At 35.4% G+C, this 14,317-nt stretch overlaps 1 protein-coding gene across 1 annotated transcript in view; it reads left to right on the forward strand.

Moving 5' to 3' along the window:
• The window catches only part of LOC144451658 (dystroglycan 1-like), a 46,175-nt gene that overhangs the window by 25,345 nt on the left and 6,513 nt on the right, over positions 1–14,317 (forward strand). Inside the window, exon 3 of the mRNA XM_078142589.1 lies at positions 647–1,140. Coding sequence (XP_077998715.1) covers positions 712–1,140 — 429 coding nt within the window. The 5' untranslated portion in view covers positions 647–711. The remainder of the gene's footprint in view (positions 1–646; positions 1,141–14,317) is intronic.

Below are 14,317 nucleotides of genomic sequence, written 5' to 3' on the forward strand. Positions count from 1 at the left end.
AGTGTTACTTGTCTGTGTGTGAAGGCAGTCTATGTGGACACACACAAACACACCCACCCCTAGATTCTAGAAGGAACAACGCAGGTTTTGACTTGTATTTAGCAAGGACAGTAGGTTTTGACTAATACATTTACTATCTCAAAGTTTGTGGTATTGCTCTGTTTAATTGGTTTGACTTTTACAGGAGGGACATCTCGTTTTAAAAATCATAATGTTTGGTATTTCTTTATCCATTTCACTTCCCCGTACAGAATGTAGGGAGGACCAATGGATTCTGTCATACATTGTGTTGTTTGTTAAATGGTTTTGCCTCCCTGAAAGAAAAACAAAATATCATTCGAGCTTGTATGTCATAAGTTTCTGTCGTCTTGCCCTGCCCACAAGAGGAATGATAGGTTCCAACTGGTATTATCTCAAAGTTTGTATTGTTACTGCAACTAATGATAGGTTCCAACTGGTACAGTATTAGCTCAATCTTCAAAGGTTGTGTTGTTACTCCAAGTAATGATAGGTTCCAACTGGTATTATCTCAAAGTTTGTGTTGTTACTCCAACTAGTGGACCAACAGATACACCACTAATCAAACTGTTTGATCATCATGATGTTTTTAACATTCACTTTATCTGTTCTGTCCTATTTATAACAGGTTTGTGGTACAAGAAGGAAACATAAAAGTGGAGCAGCCTACTATGTATAAATTGCTAGTCAAGAATGGAAGATAGCCGATGGGAGTTTTCTGAAGAGATAAGGATATCATCAGAACACCTTCCTTCAACTCAAAGACATTCTACTTCTATGTGCACCAGCAGGAATACTGTCTCTGTCTATGCAGCATGGATGTGTAGTAATCACAACGTCAATAGAAGCAAAATGTACAGATTATCTGCCAGTCGCACCTTCAAAGGATCTCTGCTAGTCCTGACTGTCTTGTCACTTTTAACTGTGTGTGTCAATGGTGAAAGTAATAATGTGCCATTAAATTTGGGTGCTAACATTATAAGGGAAGAAACTCCTGCTAGAGGTAATGCCAGACTAGTTTCAGTTTGGAGGGGAGTGCCTGATACAGTAGCTAATGTTGGCAAAGTCTTCAAATATTCCATTCCAAGTGATGCCTTTACTGGTGACATCAGTAGTTATGAGGTAAGGAAAACAACAACATTTAGCACATTTTAGAATTATGTAAGCCAGGTTGTAGCATTTCAACGAAGGTTAATATGTTTATGATAAATAATCGTACCAGCACTATTCTGCTTGGTGTACATCACATATCTTAATTTACCAATTCTCATTGTCTTCAAAAGTTCACATAAAAAATTGATATTGAATATTTGTATTTTAATGTCATAACTTGGCTTCCATATGGTTATTATGTATTATGTCATTCTATGATATTTCTCTGTTTGGTCGCAAAATACATGTGACATAAGGGGCCATGCATCTGATTCATCATTGTGTCAAGGCACCCTATCTCCCTTGTATTTACTATGACCTAGGAGAGAACATGTAGCTGACATGCATACATTTACATTTCTTCTCTCCTGGCTGTCATGTATAATTGTGGGTTCCAACTTAATGTTCAGAGGAAACATTGACTACTTTTTGAAAGAATACATTTATGTGAATTCAGAGATATTTGTGATATTTTCAGAACATTTATTTGTAAAGAAAGAGAAATGCAACTCCCACTTTATAACTAATTTTCCATTTGCACTGTGAGTATAATGACAAGCTTAAAAAACATTCACATAATAATTACTGAAACACAGTTGTTTTCATTATTGCAACCTAAACCATGTAGACTTCAAGACCTACATAATATGTAGACTGACATAACTTGTGGGTTCTGTGACTGTTTAATGCATGCGTGCCAACTATGGATAATAGTGAATGACTGCATTGGAAACATAGATCCAGAGTTATCCATAGGAAATGAGTGCATTTAATTTGGAGACACAGATACAGAGAGGAGACAGGCTGAGACCTGACATAACCACCTTTCTTGTAGAGTGATGGGTTAGGGTCAACCAAGGGACAACAGCTCTGGCAGGATCATATTTCTATGATTATTATGGCCACTGAGATATTAATTAATGACGTGTGTCTTGTTTTCATGAACAGTTTCATTCGTGCATGCATTCACATACCTGTCAACAAGTGTAAACAACCAGACTAGTTCTTTTATATGTGTATTTGATGTTAAGGTTTGATGCCTGGAATGGCTATAAATCTTCATCGGTTCATGGATGAATCCTAGTGAACAGCTGTTGTTCATCAGGTTGGAATTCAACATACCCTAGCAGGATCTCAAGGGATGATATTTTATATAGCTAGACATTCAAATGTCAGCAAGTAATGAAGGTCTCTGTCTTCAGATTGGTGCTCCAGGTGACTCAAAGGCCCATAGCGGATTAAGATACAAATTTGTTTGTGTACCACAATATCGCATTAATGCAGAAATCTGGGATTGAAAATAAAAAAGATTTCTGGATAATTGTTCAAATTTCTTCAAACAATACATGTTGTAAATCTCTACTTCAAAATATGATGACAAATAGCGGCAAGGAACAGTAGTACTATATCTATCACAGCTTGTTTTTCAAAGATTCAACTAGATATCACAGCAAAGAAGTTTTTCAGACTTATTCATATCATATTAGTTTCCCTAGGGTGTTTTAGTTCTGACCTGTGATCTTTCTTTATCTTTGTACAATGCTGCATTTAGGTATAACATCCAGCTCACATTGTGAATAATCGATTGTTGACTACTGCCCGTCTGTGTATGTTTCCATCATCTACACCATTTATCTAGGGCTTCCCAGAGTTTTAAAGCACAGTGCAATTACATACTGGATTTCTCTGTCTTAAAATAGTTAAGTTTAAAGTATAAGCTCAGAATTAAATTTCAAATAGTCTGTTGTCATGGTTATATCTGAGGTCAATGATCAACTTTTCATATTTCATTACGATTTATATAAACATGTAGCCCAAGCTATTTATGATGTAATATCATTTTGTAAGATTGACCTGTGTCTGATAGATACACAGTTCAACTTATTGTGTGTAGATATATAATCATTACTACATTAAAGTTGTTGTTAGAATTACATTAGTGCCAGGTATTTATAACTCTGATATGAAGAGATTGTTGCTAGCATATAGTCACTGCCAGACAACTCACTTTAAAGTCATTGAAATAAGTTTACCTAAATACTTGATGTTTGAACCCAGAATCCACCATTATTATCAGAGTTGCAGAGTTTGAAGACAGGAAATGGATGAATTATTTCCTTTGGATATTTTATCAGGGATTACAAACAAACAGATGAGTCACACATACCTATGTTGGAATAGTTTGGTATCCATACTCTCTTCTCAATAGAAAAACTTAACTGAAATGGTGAAATCACAGTTTTTGACATATTGTTCCAGGGTTCCCCTCCAAAAGAACAACATTATTTTGCAAGGAATTGAAACTTATGCAAATTTTTTCAGATTTCACCCTACTGTTATTTGGTTCCCAAACCTTAGTATACAAATTCTACCACATTTCACCCCACTGTTATCAGTTCCTAAATTTTAGTGGAGAAATTCTACCAGATTTCACCCACTGTTATTGGTTCCCAAACCTTAGTATACAAATTTTACCAGATTTCACCCTACTGATATTGGGTTTTCAAATCTTCTAAGACAAATTCTACCAGATTTCACCCTACTGTACAAATTCTACCAGATTTCACCCGACTGTTAGCGGGTTCTCAAACCTTAGTATACAAATTCTACCAGATTTCACCGCACTGTTATTGGGTTCAATGCTATTTTGTTAGTAGAAAATCCTGAAGTGTCTTGACCTGGACAGAGATCCCAGCAAATGTTGGAGAAAATCAGAGAGTATTGTGGTATCTAGTCTAGATATTATGTTGACTTTGAATCTCTTTCAACAGCTGTTATAATGATTGCTAGATTCGACAGCCAAGGGATACATGTAGGTTGTAGTTAACAAAACCATTCTCTGACACCCTCCCTTCTGTACCAATCTTCCTTCTATTCTGCAGATGATGAACGCCAAGCCTTCCATGTTAAAATGTCAACACTAAAAGTAATAAGTTTCCTTGTCTCTGCTCATGCCTACATTCATCCATGGAGTATTAGTCACATAATTGGCCATTCCTCTGACTAAGCCATTGTAGGGAATTAGAACTCTGGATCAACCAATTCAATTTGTCACACTAGATTAAAATTGAAGTTCAAACTAAATTTCCGACCTTTGAATTTCTTTTTATTGTTCACCTCAGTGATATTTCTTTTGATACAAATATTACTTGTCAGATGGACAATACTTCTTTACAATAAAACTCTGACTTATATAACCTTTTCTGAATATTTCAGTAGTCTGATTTGTATATCCTGTGTAATTTGTCAGTATCTGATGTGCTATAATTATAACACTGTTATGATTATTTTTGTAGAACCAAGCACATCAGACACTGACAAAGCAGCACTGAATTGTCCTTTAATCGTGTCTCTGTATTCATGAAATATTATAATACGTGTACAACAGCAAGGGTTTTTTCTTTATGTTGAAGGCTGTTTCTCATTATGATGACACTAGCCTAGAGAAATAGCTCAAGTTTTACCCACTACTAAATTGAAAACAATGAATATCTAAATTCACCAAGATCCAGTTTCATGTATTATTTATATGTTTCCCATTAAAAATGAGAGAGAAGAATTTTAATTGAAATATCTCCAGGAAGGAAAGGATGGGAGTTCTCTTCCCATGAAACAGTATACATAGGCTTCTTGTCATGTAAAACATGAATCACAGACACAACACTGTAGTGTGTGTGATAACCCCCTCAACAACACATGTCATATAATATGATAACAGTTTATTTACAATGTGCGTGTTCTTTGGAGAGCTCTAGGCATTATTACATGTAAATATACAGTCATGATTACAAATTAGCCAGGGGTTTAAGATGTTTGGCCATATTTCATCAAATTAATGCATACAGTTTGTTGATAACTGCATTGTGGAAGAACTACTTTGGTAGATTTTTATGAAAACTATTCATTTAACAAAACCTAATATATCTAGATTTTTAAGTCATGGTATATAAAGCTATGTAATGTAAATATACAGGTTTACAGAGAGCTAGTGTGATTTGTAACAGCCAACATGAATACCAGTTAGAGACAAGATTTCTCCTTGCTACTGATACTGTCTTACTATAGTAGATGATTCATCGTTAGGGTATGTGCATCAACTTGACATATCTATCAATACCAAGAAGTACCTCCAGATGTTGATGATAGAAATTTAGTATATGGGAGACAGTGTATTAGCATTTATCATTTTACTGACATGATTAAAAAGAAAAGCATACTCTCTCAGTTATATACACTGAGGAGTTATATACACAGAAGGAGACAAGACAGTGAGGATATGTGTTGTTAGCTGGGAGTTCCCTGTTCACCTGACATTAGCTGAAGTTACAAAATTGGCAGTGATTCTTGATTTGTACACTTGTGTGCTATGGCATGCAGGGTTGGAATACCAGAAGAGGAATCCCCCACCATAGCTGGACAATGAATAGACATCAGTGCTCTCAAATTAGTATGCCTGTATAGTTAGATGTGTTCAGGTGTAAATGAAACAGATGTTGTAAAAACTTCAGTCAACCTGTAAAGAGAGAATGATGATACATGTAACCGAAGTTGTCACCTGAGACTTGGGGCAAGATATATGTGATGAGAACAAGCCTACAGTTATATTACACTGCAGCTTTCAAGTCATAAAGTCTGCTGGCCAATGTATGTTACATTTAGTGGAAGCCTAGCATGGAAACTTGGCTATTTATTCAGACTTGGCATATTGGCTTGATAGAACTACATTGTCAAGCCAGATATAGCCAAGTGTTTGGGCTAGTTGGAACCTACATGTATCTAATGACTGAATCTTGGACTTGCTGCTACACGTATTCACTATAGAATATTGAAACCATGGGAATTGAAAACAGTGAGTGCGAGTTGTAGGGAGATAAATCCAACTAGTAGACTGACCAAAGTGATCCAGTGCAGTGATTCAGCGTGTAGACAAGCTAAAGTGAATGAGTAACAGATTCAGCCTGTAAATGGCCTATAGTCAACAAATGTAGCAGAGTCAGTGGCAGACAGAAGACAGGCTAAATTCAGTGGCTGACCATTAGTTAATGCAGTAGATTATACATAGTTGTGGTGTACATGGAAGAGGAAGTGTCTACTTGGTTAAGTCATTGATAACAGACCTCCACTGGTGAATTCTGCACATGGTACTGTGTGTACAGTCACATCCTGAACACATGCAGCAATTTTGCTGACATTTTTGTGGTTACCTTAACATGCTATGTACAATCTCAAAAGGGCAGGTTTTTCTGAAATAATAATGGTATTGACGTAAGTGTGAGATACAAGCAGTGTCACTGAAGTTGTTTGACCTTCAGCTTGTTTATAATCATCACTACCAACCTTGTTGTTTCTCAGTACCCTTTTACTGTAAGGACCCTTCCTGTTCATTACCACATACACATATGTCTGGAAATAGACATGGTTCATAGTTCAAGAGTCGAAGTAGAGGTTGCATGGATTTCAGTCTATCTGGACTCACAGGGTACATGAGAACCCCATCTGTCAGTGGGAAAGTTTGTGTCACCATAACTCAAATATACATTTGATATGTTAGATGTAAATATCAAATAAACATGAACATAGGAAATGGTATGAACTGACCCATGGTGACCAAAAACAAACAAGCAAAAAGAGAGGAAGGAGACTTTGGGTACACAAATACTTCCAATGCCAATATAACTGTACATAAAATACCGCCAATGTCACCATTACATATAACTGAAGAAAACCATTTGGGGCTTGAAATGTACTCCCACCACTGAGATAGTCTGAAAGGTTCAGTCATCGTCTGCAATCAGTGAGCGCATTATATATAAAAAGCGAAAGGAATGTCTGGATCTTTCAGGCTAACCATGAGGTAGAGGAAGGGATAGTTAGCTCAGTTGAATTAGTACATTGTTAGTCTGGATGCCAATGTGGTCTCATGTAAATCATGTAACGATACTGCATAGGGACTAGACTATAAAGTACATGTATAATGACAAGTGGTGATAATTCACATTCACACAAGTTCATTGTAAGCAATCCGAATCGAAGCTGGTACATGTGTGGACAGGTACACTAATGTAATTCAAATGAAATCCATCTTTCAATTTGTTTAGTGTAAACAGAAAGTGGATTCGATACAGACTACATTTGTAAAGTGATCAGGATCAGTTTAATACAGGTTGGATTGGGATCAGATATGGACAGGGCTATTGTGATTAGTATTTACCAATCAGTGATTTAAAGGTGATTCAAAATGCTCACATTCACTATCGCTAATTTGCTAGACGACATGTTTGTGAAATGCATTCTGGTTTTAAAACTTTTCAAAAGCGTCTGCAAACACCTTAAAATGACCCTTTTTCAGTCACTTCCCTTCGGATTTACTTCGAGAGTTTTCGGGTATTTCCGGTCCCACCTAGACCACGGGATTTTATGACGTCATAAGGGGGACACGTTAGCACTAAGACTATGACGAGCGTAGTCACTAGGTGAATAAAACTCAACAGCATTGTGAAAAAATACATTGCTAGTGGTTGTAACAGACATCAGTAAACAAAAACTACACTCTACATGTCTTATTAACCAACATTTACCGATATTTACTCACACTTTCTCACTAATTGGCAGTGTCTGTGGGTATAAATGCTAAAATATTATCTCCCCATATTATGGCAAAATAAATCAAAACGGCTCGACTAGTTATATATAAACACTTGTAATGTCGCGTGTTTCACATTCATTGACTTTTATTTATCTGATTTTTTATTATTTGCCGACAAGAAGCATTACGATACCGCCGTGACGGCATCCCCGGGCCAAGGACGGCATATTTTAGCCCAATCGTACTCGCGTCGCCTTTTGAACAGTGCATTTAACAACAAAGTAAACATATTTCATCTCGAATAAATATACTAGCTATTAGAATACCAATGGGAAACTTCAAGAAGGCGTATCGGGACATGTGCCACAATATATTTGTTGGTCCCATAATACACTAATTGATTCGATTTGCCGCTCCGAGCATATGGAAGCACGCTCCGAGTCATTGCATCATGTAAATGAAACTGTGGCCGACCTAATTTTGTTGTTCATATATAAAATGAGAGTGACCTGTAAATTTTTCACAGTTTTCGTTGTGGTCTTGTATTGTCACATGTTTGACTTATGAACACAAGTTTACATCTATTATTTATTGTCTAGGGCGTAATACTCTAGTCCGAGTCTGAAACCAATATAAAACCTAAGATACTCGCATTCGGATCGGACTGAACAGAAGTAGGTCTCATCGACTTGTTGGGGACTCGAATTATTGCTTGTTTTTATCACGGTATACAGGTGATTATTATATATCGGTAGAGGGGTAGTGTTGTCAATTTTGTGCAGTCACCGCGGCCGCGACAGTAAGCTTATACTAGGATAGTTCCGCCGATCAAAGCTGAAGCAGTGTATGTACAATGTACGTAATGGAATCGGGAGAGCACAGCGCACATTCATGTCGGGTTAAATTTATTCACGTGTTGATGTAATCCATATTTATCAATCAGATATATTGTAAAATTCTTCAAGTTGTACAGAAATAACGTCTCTAACTTCAAAACCAACCCTGAGAAATTGGACCGGACGTGGCTAAGTATCTAGTTGCAGGCTTTCTTTCATAACCATGTGCTGGGGTCACGACCTTGATTGCCGACGTCAATATTGTCCAATCATATTTAATATCATGAACACATCGCGATATTTGATTTGTTTGTTTCCTAAACTGTATACTTCGAATACCATGATTCGTTACAAAATTCTTCTAATGAATATTAAATAGGCTTGTTGCATTAAATTAAGTGATATCGCAACAAGGGAAACCATACAAGTTTTCTTCCAGACGAGTTGCTAAAGTCATGTAAATGACAGCACTAAACTCACGAAATTTCCTCAATTCTTTACAATTTTATTGCTGATAATATGGCAATCTAATAGCTAGTTTATTTATTCAAGATAAATATGTTTACTTTGTTGCTAAATGCGCCGTTCAAAAGGCGACATCAGTGAGTATAGTGGGCGAAAATATGCTGGTGTCGAAGATATTGTAATGCTTCTCCTCGGCAAATAATAAAACAATCAGATAAATAAATTGAAACACGCGGCCGACATTACAAGTGTTTATGTATATCTACACTGTAGTCTAGCCGTTTTGATTTATTTTGCCATAATATGGGGTGATAATATTTTAGCATTTATACCCACAGACACTGCCAATTAGTCAGAAAGTGTGAGTAAATATCGGTAAATGTTGGTTAATAAGACATGTAGAGTGTAGTTTTTGTTTACTGATGTCTGTTACAACCACTAGCAATGTATTTTTTCACAATGCTGTTGAGTTTTATTCACCTAGTGACTACGCTCGTCATAGTCTTAGTGCTAACGTGTCCCCCTTATGACGTCATAAAATCCCGTGGTCTAGGTGGGACCGGAAATACCCGAAAACTCTCGAAGTAAATCCGAAGGGAAGTGACTGAAAAAGGGTCATTTTAAGGTGTTTGCAGACGCTTTTGAAAAGTTTTAAAACCAGAATGCATTTCACAAACATGTCGTCTAGCAAATTAGCGATAGTGAATGTGAACATTTTGAATCACCTTTAAGCTGAGAGTAAGCATGAAGTTTGAAGCCATGCATTGATTGGACCATGATATTGCAACTATAACTAACAAATCTACCATATTCATATCTTGAATGTATCCCTACTAACTTCACAGTGACAATATTCACACATAATTATTCTGAACATGTCAAAGTTTCATATATCCAGGCAGTCATTAAACATTGGCATCTGTCATAAATCCCTCTGTCACAGCCGAATGTAATATTACCAAATTATGTCCATGTTTCTTGTTTACGTGTAATTTATGGCAGACATAACTCAACAATTAAGAAATGATTCAAACATAGAATATTTGATCAACCTACGTGTGTATATTCACGTCAGGACAAAGTAGTGAACTTTGTTCCACAAACTATAATTTTCTCAATCCCACAGGTATAATGTGTTGCCTGCATTGTTTCCAGATAAACCGAGCTAATTAATTTTTGTCACTATTGCAAATACTTGCCTGATATCTAAGACTGTCAAGGAAGGCATGTACTATCAATGTGAAAGGTCAAGGGTTATTCAGAGGTCAATCTTATCAAGAGGTCAAAGGTGACAGAACAATGTAAGGCTCCATGATCTCAACATTAATGAGTATAAGATACAGAAGTGGAAATGCAGTATAATCAGAGAGGTGTTTATTTTTTGGATAACAACTGGATATCTCTCTGATAAATTACATCATTAGACTAATATGTGCAGCAAGGCTGGTAAATTAGGATTCAGACACTCCTCATTAATGAAAATTGCTTAGGTGCCTGTTAATTTACATTCTTTAACTTACATGTATAGATATTCTATTCTGAACAAGATTGTAAAACTTAACGTACATTAAATACATTAATATATATTAATAGACATAGTTAACTAAGGCTAAGAATAAGGTTGTGTATGAAATGAGGGGTTGATAATTAATATTAAATTGATTTAAATATCTATGCGAGATTAGGATTAAAATTGAGATATTTAAAAAAAAAACTCCTGTTGTCTGGCAGAAACAGTAAAAGTTGGTCCAAAACAAAAGAATGATCATATATTATTGTTATGCTCCAATTAAAAAAATAGCACTAAATATAATAAACTCGAGATTTAGTCATGGGCTTTTAAGGAAAAAATAAAACAAGGACTGATTATTTGAAATTATGTGAAATGCCTGGTCAGGTAATTGTTTGGAATCCATGGTGTCATGTTGTATAATGTATGTGGCTAGTAGTCTAGTTCCTATACGGTATCATTACGATTTACACCTCTCCTCACACATGGTTTCGTTAGAGACCACATTGGCATCCAGACTATGTGGATAGTGTTTCTTTGAAAAAAATTTGTTTTAATTTCTTATACTTGGTTTACATACAGGCAGTTAACAATCACTTGATTACACCAAAATAAACACCTGTCTTGTCAAGGTTGATTCATGGTGTCACATTTATTTGTAAAATCTAAATATGACAGAATGTATGCTTCAGTAAGTCCAATAAGTTGGGTACTGTGTGTGTACCTTTTATAAAATTCAGCTTGTGTCCCTTTAATTTAAAAACTGTAATTTCTCCAGTTTGTACCAGGTGTTTTCCTTGTATGTGTTTGTTCTGCCTTTGACCATGATCCTAACATGTTGATATCATCCAGCTGATGTCAACCTAGTCTGAAGTGTATGTGTGCATCTGAATCTTAAACTTGGTCTGTATGTGTTATGACATTTCCAATATCAGCAATACTATGGTAAGATACAGAACTACATTCCTGACATTCCCATGTTAAAGCGTGGGTTGGTGTTTGTTCTCAGCTGTCATATCTTCCATTTCTATCTTTTGAACTCTCGTGTTAAATCACTTTGAGGCCTAAGAAGGGATTGTGCCGTCTTCGATACTTTCAATAATCTGTGTAATAGAATTGTATCTCATTCTGCATAATAAACCAGCTTTATGCGCATGCATTACAATTCCAAAAATATGTAACATACAACTGTATGACACCATTCCTACAGGTTACATAAATTTTGTATACTGACCAAGTATTTACATGTAAGAGTTGGCTTACGGATCCGTGATTGCAGTGATCAAATCTGACAAATGAATAATAGTACAGGTTTAAACTACACTCTGTTTTGCCTTGTACATATATCTCTGGTATGATTTCTAATGCCAATTTTCTACACCATTTAACTTTGTTGTGAATCAGCAGAGCTATGAATAGGTCTGAGAGAGATCAAATGGTACACCATCTATGGAATACGTATGGCTAGCTGTTCAGAATATGGCATTTCAGAATGTTAGAATTTTTATCAATGACAGACTATTTTTTGTAAATCTTGTACTCAGAAAGATTAGTGGTTGTGTACACTCTTTGGTTTGTATCAAGTGACTGAAAGGAGTTTACATAGTGGTGATCTTTCAGTTGAACATGCACTGTGTTTATTTCAGTTAGCTAATAAGATACTATCTATTGCATTATTGAAACGATAGCCAGATTCATCAAGAATTAGCAACTGTGCACATTCTTGTCTTTAAATCACTAAATTGAGGCCTTGACATTTACATTAAAAATGATATTATAGTGACAGTCAATCAGCTGTTATTCATTATTTGAAAAATTAATGTAGGATGTTATGTATTATACCATGCATGAGCCAAGTTGAATAAAAAATATGGAATATATACTCTGGTTGTTCTACCTCATGACAATGCACATCTGTGTCATGGCAATGCATGTCTACGTCACTGGTTCTGCTGAGTTCAAAATGTTCAAAATTGCCATTACTTTCCCTGATTTTTCTTTGATAATTTTTTGAATTATGTTATTCTCCAATATTTTTCTTCATTCAGCCGGAAAATACTCATGACCTGAAGGTTGGAAAATACTCATGACCTGAGGGTTGTCACTACTCATATAGCGACTCCTAGTTACAAAGACCCCTTAGGTCACTCATATTTTGCTTGGTTGAAGGAAGAAAAATATTGGGGAATAACTGTTTATAAGATCTAAATATTTTCTAAATGTATATAAACTTATAGTAGTACATTTCATGCATACCTGATCAATAGTATTAGGGCAATTTGAGAAAAACATTTCCTCATGGGTTTTATTTTTTAGTTCTGTGGGCTCATGCTTCTGTCCCATCCTATAATTTAGGTGTTCGTAGTACTAATAGAAAACAAAATCCTACCTATTTAAGAATCAACCACGGTTTTACTTTTCTTGGTTGGGGTTGGGTTCTTTTGAAAATGAAGTATGTATTCAGCAGAATTTTGATATTTCAAAAAGGGAGAGGCAGCTGTTACAATTTCATCAGACAATGTTGATTCAATGATTATAGTTTTAACCCTATCACCCTGCTATTTTCTAATATACACAGGGTCTAGTCACTTATGAAAACTATGCTGGACATACCACAGATCATGTTTTATAGGGTTAAGAACATTTCCTTCTACAAAAACTGACATCCTCTCTGCCACAGTTTGTACCTGTGCAATATTTTACATTGTACATGATTGTAAATAAACCATTGAACAGGTTAGAATATCCCTTGACATGGATAAATGGCCTCATCTCTGCCAAACTGTGCAACCACTAGGGAGTTGATGTATCGTAGTGCTTGTATCATTCTATATATAAGTTTGTGTCTGTAGGTATTACATTGACATTTAGAAATCACATCACCATTTATGTATTCTCTGTGTGATAGTAATCACATTCTGGTGTCTGAATGTGATGGAGAGATGGAAATACTGTACTATTAGGGTTGATGCAAAGACAAAATGTAATGAAAACAAGTCATGGTTAGAAATAATGTAATGATGATCGATTGGCGTGATGTACATGCAGTTTTGAAAATAATATTGAACTAAAATAACTATCCATGATATGTGAGTGCAAGTGTGGTGTACTTGGTGAAATGAGTGAAAGTGCAGCAGAAAACACTTATCCCAATAACAGACATGAAGTAGTCTGCTAAAATTTATGCAATTTTTTATATGTTAGATGATATTTTTGTTAGGTTAGGGAATCCAAGTATCAGACATGAAGTAGTCTGCTAAAATTTATGTAATTTTTTAAAATTTTAGATGATATTTTTGTTAGGTTAGAGAATCCCAATAACAGACATGAAGTAGTCTGCTAAAATTTGTATAGTTTCTCATATTTGAGATTTTTTTGTATGGGAAATTATTATTGAACTCAAGTACATTTTACCTACTTACCACCTTTAACATTTATACTGTTATAAATGTAAAATCTGGATAGAAATGACTTTTGCTGTCTGCATCAATTGAAATATCTTGAAAGTGAAGTCATTCTAATCCATAAATAAGAGTGGGAATAGAAGTTTTGAAGTAGAAATGTTTAAATTAAAGAAGATTTAGATGGATTTGAGAGCAAAACTGAAAAAATATAAAGGTCGTGAAGCCCCATAATTCTTGACCATAGCAAAGGCATGACCTGAACTATAAATCATGTAATAGGCTTTCTAGTTAATGGAAAAATGTCATCAGCTTTATTAAAGCTGGACAGTGTGTAAACGAGTATAGA

This window comes from Glandiceps talaboti, chromosome 1 (genome assembly GCF_964340395.1).
Source record: "Glandiceps talaboti chromosome 1, keGlaTala1.1, whole genome shotgun sequence".
Taxonomy (NCBI): domain Eukaryota; kingdom Metazoa; phylum Hemichordata; class Enteropneusta; family Spengelidae; genus Glandiceps; species Glandiceps talaboti.